The sequence below is a fragment of the Mustela nivalis genome, assembly GCF_964662115.1.
Source record: "Mustela nivalis genome assembly, chromosome: 13".
Lineage (NCBI taxonomy): Eukaryota > Metazoa > Chordata > Mammalia > Carnivora > Mustelidae > Mustela > Mustela nivalis.
The window spans coordinates 58,222,172-58,236,008 of record NC_139032.1 but is presented as its reverse complement, the minus strand read 5'-3'; the positions used below and the strand labels follow the sequence as shown (position 1 = coordinate 58,236,008).

Here is a 13,837-nt window from a genome sequence, read left to right as displayed (position 1 = left end):
GGTTTGACATGATCAACTTTTCTATTTATTTATTTATTTAAAGATTTTATTTATTTATTTGACAGAGATCACAAGTAGGCTGGGGGGGGGGTAGGGAAGCAGGCTCCCTGCTGAGCAGAGAGTCATCGGGCCACAGGGCTGGATCCCAGGACTCTGGGATCAGGACCTGAGCCGAAGGCAGAGGCTTTAACCCACTGAGCCACCCAGGCGCCCATCAAATTTGTTATTTATAAATATTACTCTGGAAGTAGTATTGGTGGGATGCTTTAGATAGGGGAAAATGAGTAACGTGAGTTGGGAGATTTTATGCAATAATTCAGATGAAAGATGATTGAAGTCTGAACAAGAGTAGTAATGATGGAGGGAACCGAAAACAAGACATAATAGAGGCAGAGTTTACATTTCTTTTTTTTTTTTTAAGATTTTATTTATTTATTTGACACAGAGAGACACAGCCAGAGAAGGAACACAAGCAAGGTGAGTGGGAGAGGGAGAAGCCGGCTTCCCACTGAGTGGGGAGCCTGACACGGGGCTTGATCACAGGATCCTGGATCATGACCTGAGCTGAAGGCAGATGCTTAACGACTGAGCCACCCTGGCACCCCAGAGTTTACATTTCTTGATGACCTATTAATAGACATCAGACTAGAGGAAGAGTGTGGAATGATTTCCATCACTGCCTTGGGTGACTGGGATCACGGTGGCAGCATCCTGGGTGACGTTTTGGGGGAAAATGATTAATACATGTTGGTGGACTGAGAGTGAATTTCCTAGGATTCAAGTAAATGAAGGATTTCAGAATCAGTTTTTTTTTTTTTTTTAAAGATTTTATTTATTTATTTGACAGAGAGAAATCACAAGTAGATGGAGAGGCAGGCAGAGAGAGAGAGGGAAGCAGGCTCCCTGCTGAGCAGAGAGCCCGATGCGGGACTCGATCCCAGGACCCTGAGATCATGACCTGAGCCGAAGGCAGCGGCTTAACCCACTGAGCCACCCAGGCGCCCCAGGATTTCAGAATCAGTTTAATAAATGGATCTTGTTCTAAGAAAGATCTAAGATAGTTTAAAATCTTCATTCTGTTGATAAACGAATTCTGGATGAAGTCACTCAACCTAGTACCAAGGTGTGTAAAGGGGATAAAGCTCCATGGTCAAAGGATGTGGTCATATTGAGGTCAAGATAGAGTTTAACAACAAAGGACAGAAAAGTGAAATGGAACTGCAGAAGGAGAGAAAAGGGGTGGATAGGGCAGTGGGGTCAATGATACTGCTTGGATGTTACTGTCACTGGGACCCAACAGATCATATACATCTCTCCACTCCAAAATAAGCAATTTATTACTCCATAAACTTCTCAGAAACAATTTCCCAAGTACATACAATTTCTTCTCAAAGTAATTTTATGGAATGAAGACAAATGTTCATCAATTGTGGCTTATACCCCCTCAAGAAAGGATTTTTTTTTTTTAAAGATTTTATTTATTTATTTATTTGACAGACAGAGATTACAAGTAGGCAGAGAGGCAGGCAGAGAGAGAGAGAGAGAGAGAGAGAGAGAGAGAGAGAGGCAGGCTTCCTGCGGAGCAGAGAGCCCAATGCGGGGCTCGATCCCAGGACCCTGAGATCATGACCCGAGCCGAAGGCAGCAGCCCAAACCACTGAGCCACCCAGGCGCCCCTCAAGAAAGGATTTTTAAACATCCCCAGCAGTCTCCTTCTCCCAGTTCTGAAGCCTGAAAAGGTGTCAGCTCTTGGATAAAAGGGGTCAAAGAGAGGGGAAGAAGGCGAAATCTTGAGCTGTCTTATCAAGGCAGGAACCAGCTCCCCGCCTCCCCCCCACCCCAGCTTTTTTTTCTTTTTGGTCCAGAAACTCTCCTTCAGCTTTTTATGATCAACTTCTCATAGCTGCCTCTTCCTTTTGAGACCCAGGGCCAGCAAAAGACTTACCCTGAATTCCCCGGATGAACCTGAGAAAGGTATCTGGTAAGATATACTTGTGTGGAGCCCTGGAAATGTTTACAGTTGCTCTGGGTATGGGAAACAGGACCCAAAGTAAGATTCTTAGGAGATATATATATATATGTGTGTATCTATCTATATATATTTCTTTTTTCCCCTTTCTTACGTTGCCCCCTTTCACTCACCACTTCCATAGTTGCTTGTCTGGATTAAAACTTGGAAGGGGTGGTGGAAGGGAAGCCTGACGTCACTTTTTCTTGAACCACTGCAACTCTGACAGATATCTGGAGGTCCTTTCTTTACCTTTCCTTGCCTTACCTGGCCACAACCTTCTAGGGAATGAAGAGGCTGAGCCCCTAGAGTGAGAGCAGAATGGCAGGTTTATTCTAGTTTTCCTGGGGCTCTAATCCATCCTTAATTTGTGTGGATACAAGGGAGGAAGAGCAATGACTGATTCCTTTGGGATTTCCCTAAGGGCATTTACTTTTTAAAAGAAAAGCTGTTTTTCTTGAATACCTTGTCCTTCATTGTTTTGCCTGAAGTGATGAGGGCCCCAAAGCCCTGTTTGTGGGAGAATGCATAGGCAGAACGTCGAGGCCTTGCGTGTCTCAGTTTGGTCTGGGTAGGGGGTATCAGTGGATGTCTTGTCCAAAGATGAATTCTGTTCATAATCTATAGTCAGAGCATGGAGGACAGGGTTTTTATCCACCGAGGCAAAGGCAGACAGGACCATGAATTCTATCTGGGTAGATTCCTTGTTCCACTCACCTTGTCCACGTCGGCAGGCCAGAACAATGGTTTGAGAAATCGGTACCCAATCACAGGCAAAATACAGAGGACCACGCTGAGGATAATAATCAGCCACATTTGTGGCAGGTTCAGAGTGTTCCTGGCCACACCTGTAAACAATGAGGTGCAGGAAGGAGGCTGAACCAGAGCCTAGAGGAAGGGGACCGTCAGCCAGAATTAGATAACTCTCCATTCCAAAAAAGGAAGTTACTGGTTTGGAGACCATTAAGTTTCCTAATAATATAAATGCAGAAGAATTACAGTGAGGTCCTTTGTAAAGCCAAAGTCACTGTGAATTCACATGCCTTCATCTCCCTCTAAAGGGTGGGCAGGGCAAGAGAGTGGGGGCAGGTTATAGGAATCCTGGAACACTGGCCTGGGCACAAAAATGGGATACAGGTTTTTGGAGAGGAAAAATGAGTGGCTTGATGAGAGGTGAGAGGCAGCTACATCTATTATCCACACTCACTGTATTTTGTTCCCATCAAAGTAGAATGAAAGGTAGGGAAATTAATATGGGAGACAATAAGGCAGTATACAGTGGTATGCTGTATAAAGGATACTGGACTGGGAAGCAGGAGAGCTAGATTTGAGTAATTTAATTTTTAAAAGTGTCTAAAATGGTGCTAATAATTCTTGCCATTTCTACTTCATAGGATGCTTGCAAAGATTAAGTTAGATAAGAAATTTGAAAATATCTTAGGGCAGAGGCCATGTCTTATTCCTATCTATATCCACAAAGCCTAGTACATAGTAATACCTGGTCAGTGAACATTTATTAAACAAATATACTTTGTTCACACTTCCCAACCCTACCCTCCACCTCCTTGCCACACACTGAGTGGGCATAGCCTTACCTAGGAATTGGAAGACATTGGGGAACATTAGGCACAAGCCATCACTGTACAGGAGGAATAAGATGCAAAAGTAGAAACCCAGGCTACCCCAGGTAAAGATGTGGCTTATCAACGTCCAGTAGGTTGTGTCCAGGGCAATCTGAAAAACACTCTTTTATGTGCAATACTGTACAACCTGGGACATATCAGCCGCCTCCCTTCTCCAGTCCATAGTGGAGAATATCCCTTCCCACTTTCCCTCCGTCCTTCTTTCCCTTTCTTCCAGACAGGCTCCCCACCCAATCCTCCTCCACCACCCCTTCCCCTCCTCCCCTAGCCACACCTGCACTGTGACCACGCAGAGCAAGGCAGTCTGTACTAGCAGGGAGAAGGACTGGTAGTCAGAGATCTCTTTCCCATCACTGTGCACTGAGTTGTGAATGGTCTTCATAGGGATAAAGAACAGCACGAAGGAACTATAGATCCCACGCACTAAACACTTCACAAATTCCTTCTTGTTGAAATAGAGGTTGTGCTGGCCTGGGTCATACAGCTCTGGGAAGCGTAGACTCCATGTTTCATTCACGTCCTGGAAGTACCAGAGGGTAAGGAGGAAAGTTTAGGGTCTCTCCATAGAAGTTCCTATCTCCATTGGAGTAGAAGTTTCTTCCCTCACTGCATCTGCTGACAGCCTGCCTAGGAACTTCCTCATGGATTACTTGAGAGGTGGAACCAGAGAACAGAGCAGTGACCATAGACCCTTCCTGAAGTCCTACACTCTAGGCAAGGATCTAGGTGGTGGAAGAAAGCTAGGAGAAGGTCAAGGTGGTGGTAAGGACCTGGAAGCAGTTAGGAGAGGGGAGATGGGGAGTAACTAGGGTTGGGGGTAGCTGGAAGGAAGAATGGGAACTTAGGATGGGGGGCAGTTGGTACATGAGGCCCCAGTTTTAAGTGTTCCTTTAGTTGAGTAATTTTTGCGTCAAAAGCCAATAAAAGGAGAGGGGGAAGCCAATGGGGACCAGCTAGTCACATGGAGGTATCCATGTTCTGTAATGCTCTTCCCATTTCCATAGCTAATGGTGAAATCAGGTGAACAGGATTCTCCGTGTGAATGCCATTGGATCATCTTCATCTCCTAAACCAGAAACTTTGGATAACAAAGCTTACAGCTTGTTTTTGAGAGGTTGTGGATCCCTAGAATTAGTCAACTGAGAAGCTTCATGGGACACAACTCATCCCTCTTGTTGCTCTGTTGCTAACAGCTACCTTGTGGAGAATTTGACTTCCTACCCTGATGGAGACCAGGAAACCATGATGCCATGGTGTCCTCTTTCAGCTATTTTATTCCTCTTTGGAGGCTTCTTTTCTATTCAATGTGCCCAAGACAGGAAGTTGGGACAGAAGAGGAAAGAGAGGTGTGATACTAGGTGTGATACCAGGAAATTTCTGACAGGGACAGATGATATCCCCAAGGCTGACTCCTTAGGACTCAAAGTATCATACTCACATTCCCATGCTTGGCCTTCAGGACTCTCACTAGATCACCCTGAATTGGCTTACTTTATCTCTGTATGTAAGTTGTACTTTATCTCTGTATCTCTCACTTCTTGAAGTTCCTTGTTTTACCTAGTCTTGCCCTAATAACTCTATTTCCTTTCACTACCTTTTATACACACTCAATTTACTATAAAGCACGATTACTATGTTTCTCTCTACAAAAATAAAATTGACACAGGAAAACTTGGATTTCTAAAACTGATGATTATTCTCTGTGGAGGAAGATTCTTTACTTTATCCCATGATACCTCTCCAGGTGATAAGCTCCCTTCCTTGCTCTAGAAGTTATTCCATTTACAACTGCCTTTGTAGAACTCAGCTCTTGTCCTTCCCACTCTTGGGAATACTCCTCAAGGGCCCAAGGGCTTTAGTCCTGACTAAGAGGTTTGCCGCTGGTCTTACCTGGTCAAACAGACTCAAGCTCAGGACAGGGAGGGAGGTGTAGACCAGGTTGTAGAAAGTGATAAACCAGGTATCATAAACTGTCTAAGAGAATACCAAGGAGATTTCTTAGATTCCTCTGTTTTCCAAAGTCCCAGCTCCACCTCCCAGGTTCAAGAGTCCCTTCTGGTCCACCTACCCACCACTACACTAACCTAGGGCAGGATTTGGATTTCAGAAATCTGACAGAGAAGGCTGACCCCCATCTCTGTTTGGTCCTACAGAAGTCAGAACTCTGTGTCCCAGGCTGGGGCAAGGCCACATCAAGCTTGTTTGTGGCCAACGCTACAAGGTTGATTTGGAACAACCCTACCATGACCTGCACTGCCCATCCGTGCACAGAAAAGATCCAGAGTGTCTGCTAGGGAATGCTAGCTGTACCCCTGAATTTTCAGGAGTGTAAGCCTCTGGGCTCTTTAATCTGATTTATACATTCAGTAGCTTCTACAACACTGGGTACTTTTTAACAGTGGTAAGTAGAATAGACTCAGTAACCCTTTCCTAGCTAGGTGCTCCATCCTTGGGGCCCAGAGAGGGCTCCTTTACTAGCCACAAGAGGTCAGCAAAACACACACATATGAATACACCTCTCGCATACTAGAATGACTTTGTTGAACAATTGGGGGTATACAAGTCAATTACTTTCTGCTGAACAATCTGTTTCCCCCAGAGCCCAAGGCAACAAAGGTAGTAGGGATGTCCCAAGATAATAATTCCTGAGCTTGTTTTTCTTAGGAATGTGAGAACCCTGAAAAACTTCTCATAGGAAAAAGGATTCCTCTTAGAATATAAAAATCCAGGTCCTACTTCTCTCCATTACTGTGGGGGAGATTTTATACTCAAATGTAGAATTAATTCATTAGAGCAACAACAGTATATGTTTGGGGCACAGAGAAGGGGTGTCGGGGTGGGGAGGCAGAAGTAAAGGAAGTTATGAAATCGGGCTACAGGTGAACACCATAACTAACCTGCCTGGCAAGACGCAGAGGCCCCTTGGAGCTTAGTCTGTTCCATAAAGATTGCTTTGGATACTAAAAAAACTACCAGATCCAAGAATTTCCACATACTATCTATGTTTGGAAACTAGGTCTCCATGTCAGGTAAAAGGTGAAAATATCTTATGGGAGAGTTTTGGAGATAGGAATTAAGTCCAAGTCAAAGCCAAGCCAGAAAAGTTAGGGTTTGGAAATCTAAGGTTAAATGTAAGGTTAGATGGGATCAGAATGGTTGAGGACCTTCATGCTTAACTGAATGAGCAACCCAAGTGCCCCCATGTGAGAAGTTTTATGGATGGATGGCAATATGTCATACATTGGTCTCTAGAAAAGAAAATGGGTCTGAGATGGCTGAAGTGGGGGTGAGTAGAAAAGACCCAGCTGACCAGAGTGGGGAATGTCACCAGATCTCCTACCTGTGCAGAGAACCCGCTGAAGAAGGCATACCAGAAGTGCATCAGGGTGAAGGCAAAGTTTTTGTAAAAGAAGTAGCTGAGAAACTTGCACATGCGATTGTAGGACCATCGGCCATGGACCAAGAGTAAACGCTGAAGATAGCAGAACTGGGAGATGGCGTAGTCACTGTTGAGCATGGCCTGCATTCCCTCCTGGCCAGTGATGCCAACCCCAATGTGGGCAGCTGCAAAGAAATCCCATAAGCTTCTCAACCACAAAGCTTGTCTGCTGGGCTCCCAGGTTGGGAATTGTAAGAGAAAGGCTGAGATCATGTTGTATAAACACCTTATTTTACATTGGAAAACACTCAGGAATGCCTGGCATGGCTAGTACTAGAAAGCTCTCTTAGATGGTCTTTGTACCTACTATAGCCATCTAGGGTCTTTCCTGCTGTCCAGATGCTGAGGTAAAAATTTCCTGTTATCTCTTGAAGCCACTTACATCAATTAAAGATGCAGGATAGATGTCAATCTAATACAATATTTAATTACCAATGTTTATCTAGAGCTAAAAATCCACCTGTTAGGAGGAAATAAATGATGTACCTACTTTGTTAGTGAAAAGCAAGTTCTTCAGAGGCCTAACATGACTTTTTCTAGATAAAACAAGGATTACACTTGATGGAAAATAAGACCAAAGTTCCTAAAAGTTTTAATTAGTCTGTTGTAGTGTAGGGTAAATTCACTCATCTTCTGGTATATATCTATTGCATTGCTTAATGGAATAGTTGAAATTTCTAAGGCCCTAAAAACCAGAGAATTCTAGAAAGCGAGGAAGCTATCAAGAACACTTCCTGGTATTAAAGACACGGCTAGAATGTCTGCTAGTGTTTCCTGGATGGGGAGAGTGGTTGGGCTAGAGGACCTCTAGATGTTGTCCATATTTGACAGAACCACAAGTTGCTGGAAGCTAACAACACTCAGTTGAAATTAAAACAAGTTTCAGCCATTTGCTTCTATTGGTTCAAAGCATCAGTAAGTCTGCTATTCTCCTCCAGCCAGGTGAGTCAGGACAAGTTCTAATGAACACTGCCTCGGGGAAGAAGAGATCCCTACATTGTGCCTCATAGCTAATGCCCTGGTTGAGCAGTCTTGTCTTCTGCTTAACATTGCTCAGGCATACAGCTTTCAAAAAAGGAACAGACTATGACTCGTGCCCAGGGGTTCTTTTTGTAGGCTTTGATGCCACCTTGGAAAGATGGTATTGTAGTTCCATGGCCTATTCTGTGAATATATGCATATGTCTTATGGAAGCCAGGCATATTTGTGTATACGTGTGTTAAGTGCATTAAGTTGAATGTGTGCATGTCTGCATATGGACTGATGTATGCATGTGTAAATAAGTGGGAATGCAGGTATAGAGGAGCATGAATGAAGTTGCAAAACATTATAAATGTACAATATATATGATATGCAGGAGTGTGAATCTAAAACACAGTGCCACTCAGGTTGGTTTTTGCCCATGGAGGAAGGAAAGTGCAAGCCCTTGGTTGGAGGTTATGGTCCCCCGTCCCTCACATGCCTTTGATCATGCTGACGTCATTGGCCCCATCCCCGATGGCCAGTGTCACCACCTCCTTGTACCTCTTCATCAGCTCTACCACCTGGGCCTTCTGAAGGGGTGTCATCCGGCAGCAGATCACTCCCTTGCACATGCACACTGTTCGCAGCAGTTCCAACTCCAGGTTCCCTTCTAGAGCATAGGCCTGCAGGACCAGGACACACCCACATTTCAGGTTGCCCAAAAAGGCTCTCAGAACAAGATCTTCCTAGGCCCTTCCCCATAGCCATACTCTCCTATACTACAAAGGTCAGGCATAGTGGCTTCCAGGTACTGCACTCCCAAGGGAGGCTAAGTCCCCAAGTCACTTTTAGGCATCCTCACATCTGACCCAGCCTCCAATGGGAAACTGGTCAGCCTTTCTCACTGGGTCAAATCAGTTAACTAGGCTATAAAGGCCAAACGACTTTTTAGAGGACCTGGTTCTGTTTGCTCCCCACTTCCTCTAACTGATAAGCCACATCAGTAGTGAAGAATTTGGATAAGGAAGGAACATGTCCTTGGCTTTTCTTTCTTCATTATTCCTGCCTAGAGAAAGATAGGGAAAGGTGTCTGTTGGGAAAGAGCACCAGAAGAAAGGGGGAAAAGGTGACTGATGAAATAGAGAAGGGGTCTTAAAATTTCCCTGAAGCAGGCTGGACCTAGGAAAAAAATTCCTTGGGAGAAGAGAATAGAGTTGTAGCTCTGCGCTGCCCACCAGACTGTAGCCATTGATGATCAAGCCATAGTTGCCATTGGGCACCTCCTCAGGTATTCTGAAGGGCATTTGGGGCTTGGTGTTCAGGTAGGTGTTTACTGGGTCTGATTCCAGTAGAGACTCAGGTTTCATCTTTTTCCTTGCCAACCTGAAAGCCAAGAGTAGTGGTTAATGTCTGACTGAAAGCCCCAGAGCTTAGGAAAGTGAAAGTGTCCCAGAATGTAAGTGGGCAAAGGAGGTACATAGCCTCTATAAAGCACCAGCCAAACTCGACTGCCTCCTGCGAACTGCCATTGTCTCAGGTCCCTGACCATCCACACACCACACTTCTCCAACTCCTTGAGCCCTAAAGCTTCTTCACAAAATCATCTCAAGTATTTTAGTTTTTTGCCCCCACTTCTCCGTATCTTCTTTGTTCCTTCTGACAGTGTGGGAGTCATAGTAAGTTAAGAGCTGTGGCAGTTCTCCCATCTGTACCTGAGTTCTTGCCGAACAGTCTCATCATTCTTGCCTTCCACAATGAATATTCCATCCATTTCTTCGTCAAATATGTTACAGGCATAGGCAATGTTCACAGCAGTCTCTGCAGGGAAGGGGGGGGAACACTGGCCACATTTTGGCTGGGACAGGGTCTTTACAAAAGTGTATACGTACATAAGCACTAATGGTGGGCAGCAGAGCCCATTTGTCCACATTTGCCATGGAGGCAGTCAAAGTATATTTTTTATGAGTCAGTGGAGACCATATTCAAACACACAGGAGACACTCAGCCTAGTACAGACTAGTGAGTTACTTATCAATAACTAGGATGATTCTGGCTTAGTCTTTCTTTTTCTTTCATTTTTTTAACAAGGAACACTTCATGAATTTGCCTGTCATTCTTGTGCAGGGGCCATGCTAACCTTCTCTATTTTATTCCAATTTTCACATATGTGCCGCCGAAGACAGCACCATTCTGGCTTAGCCTTCCAACAGGGCCTTCCCTTATTTCCTAAAACAATTCCAGTCTGCATCCACTTTTCCAAACAGTCAGGATGTATTTCCCTGTGCCTGCTTTTATGCCAGAGTTTATGGGGAACTGTTTCGGTTGTGGTCTTTACATCAAGAACCTGGAATTTGGAATAAATTCATATTAAGGAAAACAATTTACAAAAATTTAATCCTGAGCCCTCTCTGCAATGGTATCAAAATTCAGAGGAGAGATTGTAATGTCATAGAAACTTACTTGGGAAAAGACTTTGAAGGACGAGTAAGACTTATTTAGGGGCCGGAAAAAAAACATTACAAACAGGGAAACAACCCAAACGGAGGCCCTAGAGTAGGAACTGGATTGTTTGGGACATACTAAAAATAATGGTCACATCAGGATGGAGATAAGTATATGTAGGTAGCAACAGATTATCAAGATCTTGAAGGCTGTACAGTGGAGTCTGACTTTACCACATAGAGTTTCTGAAGGTATCTGAGCAGAGGAAGAGCATATAAAAGTAGTATATTTTAGTAAGATCAAGCTGATGGTTGTATATAGGCTATACTGAAATCAATACGGACAAGAGACAGAGATCAGAAGTTTTTTTGTAAATGTACAATCAAAGGGGACAAAGGCTGAACTACGGTGGTGGCACAGTCAAAAGGGGATCTTCAGAACCCTCGGTGGGCATGGTGAAACAATGAATCTTTGGGACAAGAGAGAGGGTATATTCCAAGGTAATTCCAAAGTTTTTAGCTTGTGGGTTCCTGAGTGACAGGGGTCGTGTCTGACTGAATCATCTCCGTGTCCTCACTGCCTAATACAGCATCCAGCATAAAATATATTCTTAGAAGACTGTGTACAAAACTAGGAGTGAAGGTGTCCTGTAAGGACTTGACCTGAACTATAAGGTATTTGTCAAATAAATGGCTAAGATAAAAAGAAAATGCAAAATAAAAGAAATGGCTAAGGTGGACAGGGAAGAGAACTGGTGAAGTGAAGAGCTCCCCGTTACCTTGCTTATCTCCAGTTAAGACCCATATCTTAATTTTGGCTTTGTTCAGGGTGGTGATTGTCTCAGGTACACCATCCTGGAGCTTGTCTTCTATGGCTGTGGCCCCTAATAGCTTGGGACAGAGAGAACAGTGAGTGAGAAGGAGGGAGAATGTCACAGCATTTAGTGCTACCCAACAACTCAACTGGCACCTCATCATTCTCGTTAGCAAGCTGGCTCTGTCCTGACATAAGGATCCAAATGTTATAAAATTCAGCACCCTCTGCCTCACAACAGATGCAGCTTTTCAACCACATAAATCAAACTGAGACACAGAATGTCAGGGGTCAAAGAGGGAAAAGACTTATCCAAGTCATACATGAAGCTGTGTGCTACTTCTAAACCATCTGTTTCTCAACACACTTTCACTGCTCTTTTGCTTCAGAGTACACTTACTGGCTTTCCAGTGTTGACCAGAGGGATGGGCACCAGGACTCAGTCTAAGGAACTGACAGACAGACAAACAATCGGCTGATTTCTTTTAGGCCTCCAGAAGGACAGACTAGAAATACTAACCACTGAACTGATGATGGAAGGAGATGTATGACCTCTGGGATCTCTGTTTTCCCATCTGGTATCAGAAATTTCTGTTTTCAGCAGAGCCAGCCTGTGTCAGTCTGGTCAAAAACTTTTTCTTTTTGACTCAGGTTGTGATGTCAGGGTCCTCGAATTGAGCCCCACATCTGGCTCTGCACTCAGTGCAGTCTGCTTGTCCCTCTCCCTCTGCACCTCCCCCTGCTCATACTCATTCTCTCTCTCTCAAATAAATAAAAAATTTTTTTAAGCTACCACATCACTTCTTTGGTTGAATTCTTCAATGGCTTTCCATATTTCATTGTGAGTACTTACGCTGGTTTATGAGGACACTCTACTACTTCTCTGTCTCATGTCCTTTTTTCTCTCCTCCTTACTTATACTTTATCAGCCCCACTAACTGACTTGCTGTTCAACTAACAAGTTAGGCCTATTCCTGTTTCAGGGATTTCACTTATGTCATTCCCTCTGTCTGGAAAGCTAATTCCCCCAGAGGTCTGTTTGGCTCGCCACCTTCTTCAGATTTCTGCTCAAAGTACCCTATATAAAATAGTAACTATACTCTGCCCTCTCTAAAACATACATGTGTATGCTGATATTCCCTAGCTATCTCCCTGGCTTTATTTTCTCCCATAGCACTTCATTATCCAAAATCTATATATGTTATTTTTGTCTACTGCTACATGCTCAGGGCTTAAAACATTCCTGGCACATAGGAGGTGATTTGTAAATATGTTGAATGAATGAGTGAATATTTTCATCAGTTAGTTCTGGATTATCTAATCTATGCATTATTCAGATCCTCATCTCTCCCAGATTACTTAGCTTCTGTGAGTAGCTTTGGGATACAATTTACAAATAGTGCATTCCATCTCCTCACCCCCCTCATTATTTGTTGATTTCAAAGATCCAGGACATTCTGAATCAGCCTGGATTCCAGTATCCTGTATCCAGAGTCCCTGAACCTATTGATTTGCTGGAAGTCACTCTTAGAGACCTTGCTCAGTCTGCTGACTGCCACCCCCAGTGCTGCCCCCAATCTGTCCCTGGCTTCTTCACACTAACCATCAAGTCTTTTTCCATCTCTCTATAGACATCTGATATTTTATCTTCCCGATTTTCCAAAGACAGGCAGGCTTCACTGTGCTTCTTGCTCCAGGCCTGGTAGAAGGCATTATCCACTTCTCGGTAGGCCACCATGAGGGTGCGGAGACCTTCAAAGGCAAAATCCTGGAAGACATGTTGTGCACTGAGTAGGCCTGGGCTGGGTGAGGGCTGAGTTTAGGAAGAGGCCAACTGACCCCACTGCCCATTTGCCTGCAAAATAGGATTTAATGATTAGTACCATGGGGCTAGTACCCAGCCTAACCACAAAACAACTGTTGAGCTTTCTCAGAATAATGTCTTAAAGGTGGGGCCAGCATAACTGGGGGCAAAGTTTGAAAGTACTTCTGAAATATAGAGAGTTCTAGCTTTTACCTGTAGTTAGATTATTTCCTGTGTGACCCTGGGAAAAATTTAGCCTTCTAGATTTTTTTGTTGTAAAATTGGGATAGTAATTCACTGCCTACAGAGAGGATAATGATGTCTGTAATATGAGAATAGAATACTAAAGTAAAAGGAGTTGTTATAAAATATAATCAAAGATCTTACTACTTTTACAAGCATACATTCATTTTTTAAAAAAAGATTTTATTGGGGCGCCTGGGGTGACTCAGTGGGTTAAGACTCTGCCTTTGGCTCAGGTCATGATCTCAGGGTCCTAGAATTGAGCCTCGCATCGGGCTCTGCTCAGCAGGGAGCCTGCTTCCTCCTTTCTTTCTCTGCCTACTTGTGATTCTGTCAAGTGAATAAATAAAGTCTTTAAAAAAAAAAAAGATTTTATTCATTTATTTGAGAGAGAGAGAGTGCACAAGCAAGGGGAGTGGGGAGGGAAAAGCAGCCCCCCACCCCCGCCCCGGAACAGGGAGCTTTATCAGGACTCGGGGATC

The 13,837-nt window shown here is 43.9% G+C and overlaps 1 protein-coding gene across 1 annotated transcript in view; it reads right to left on the bottom strand.

Annotated features, from left to right (window-relative positions):
* Positions 1 to 2,076: 2,076 nt before the first annotated feature.
* Positions 2,077 to 13,837, bottom strand: part of LOC309846081 (phospholipid-transporting ATPase FetA-like) — a 110,732-nt gene continuing 98,971 nt past the window's right edge. Inside the window, exons 19-29 of the mRNA XM_082694730.1 lie at positions 12,912 to 13,076; positions 11,274 to 11,385; positions 9,766 to 9,871; positions 9,289 to 9,436; positions 8,553 to 8,736; positions 6,992 to 7,215; positions 5,542 to 5,625; positions 3,926 to 4,171; positions 3,604 to 3,742; positions 2,726 to 2,856; positions 2,077 to 2,629 (exon numbers count right to left, since the gene is read on the bottom strand). Of these exons, the coding sequence (XP_082550856.1) occupies positions 2,438 to 2,629; positions 2,726 to 2,856; positions 3,604 to 3,742; positions 3,926 to 4,171; positions 5,542 to 5,625; positions 6,992 to 7,215; positions 8,553 to 8,736; positions 9,289 to 9,436; positions 9,766 to 9,871; positions 11,274 to 11,385; positions 12,912 to 13,076 (1,731 nt within the window). The 3' untranslated portion in view covers positions 2,077 to 2,437. The remainder of the gene's footprint in view (positions 2,630 to 2,725; positions 2,857 to 3,603; positions 3,743 to 3,925; positions 4,172 to 5,541; positions 5,626 to 6,991; positions 7,216 to 8,552; positions 8,737 to 9,288; positions 9,437 to 9,765; positions 9,872 to 11,273; positions 11,386 to 12,911; positions 13,077 to 13,837) is intronic.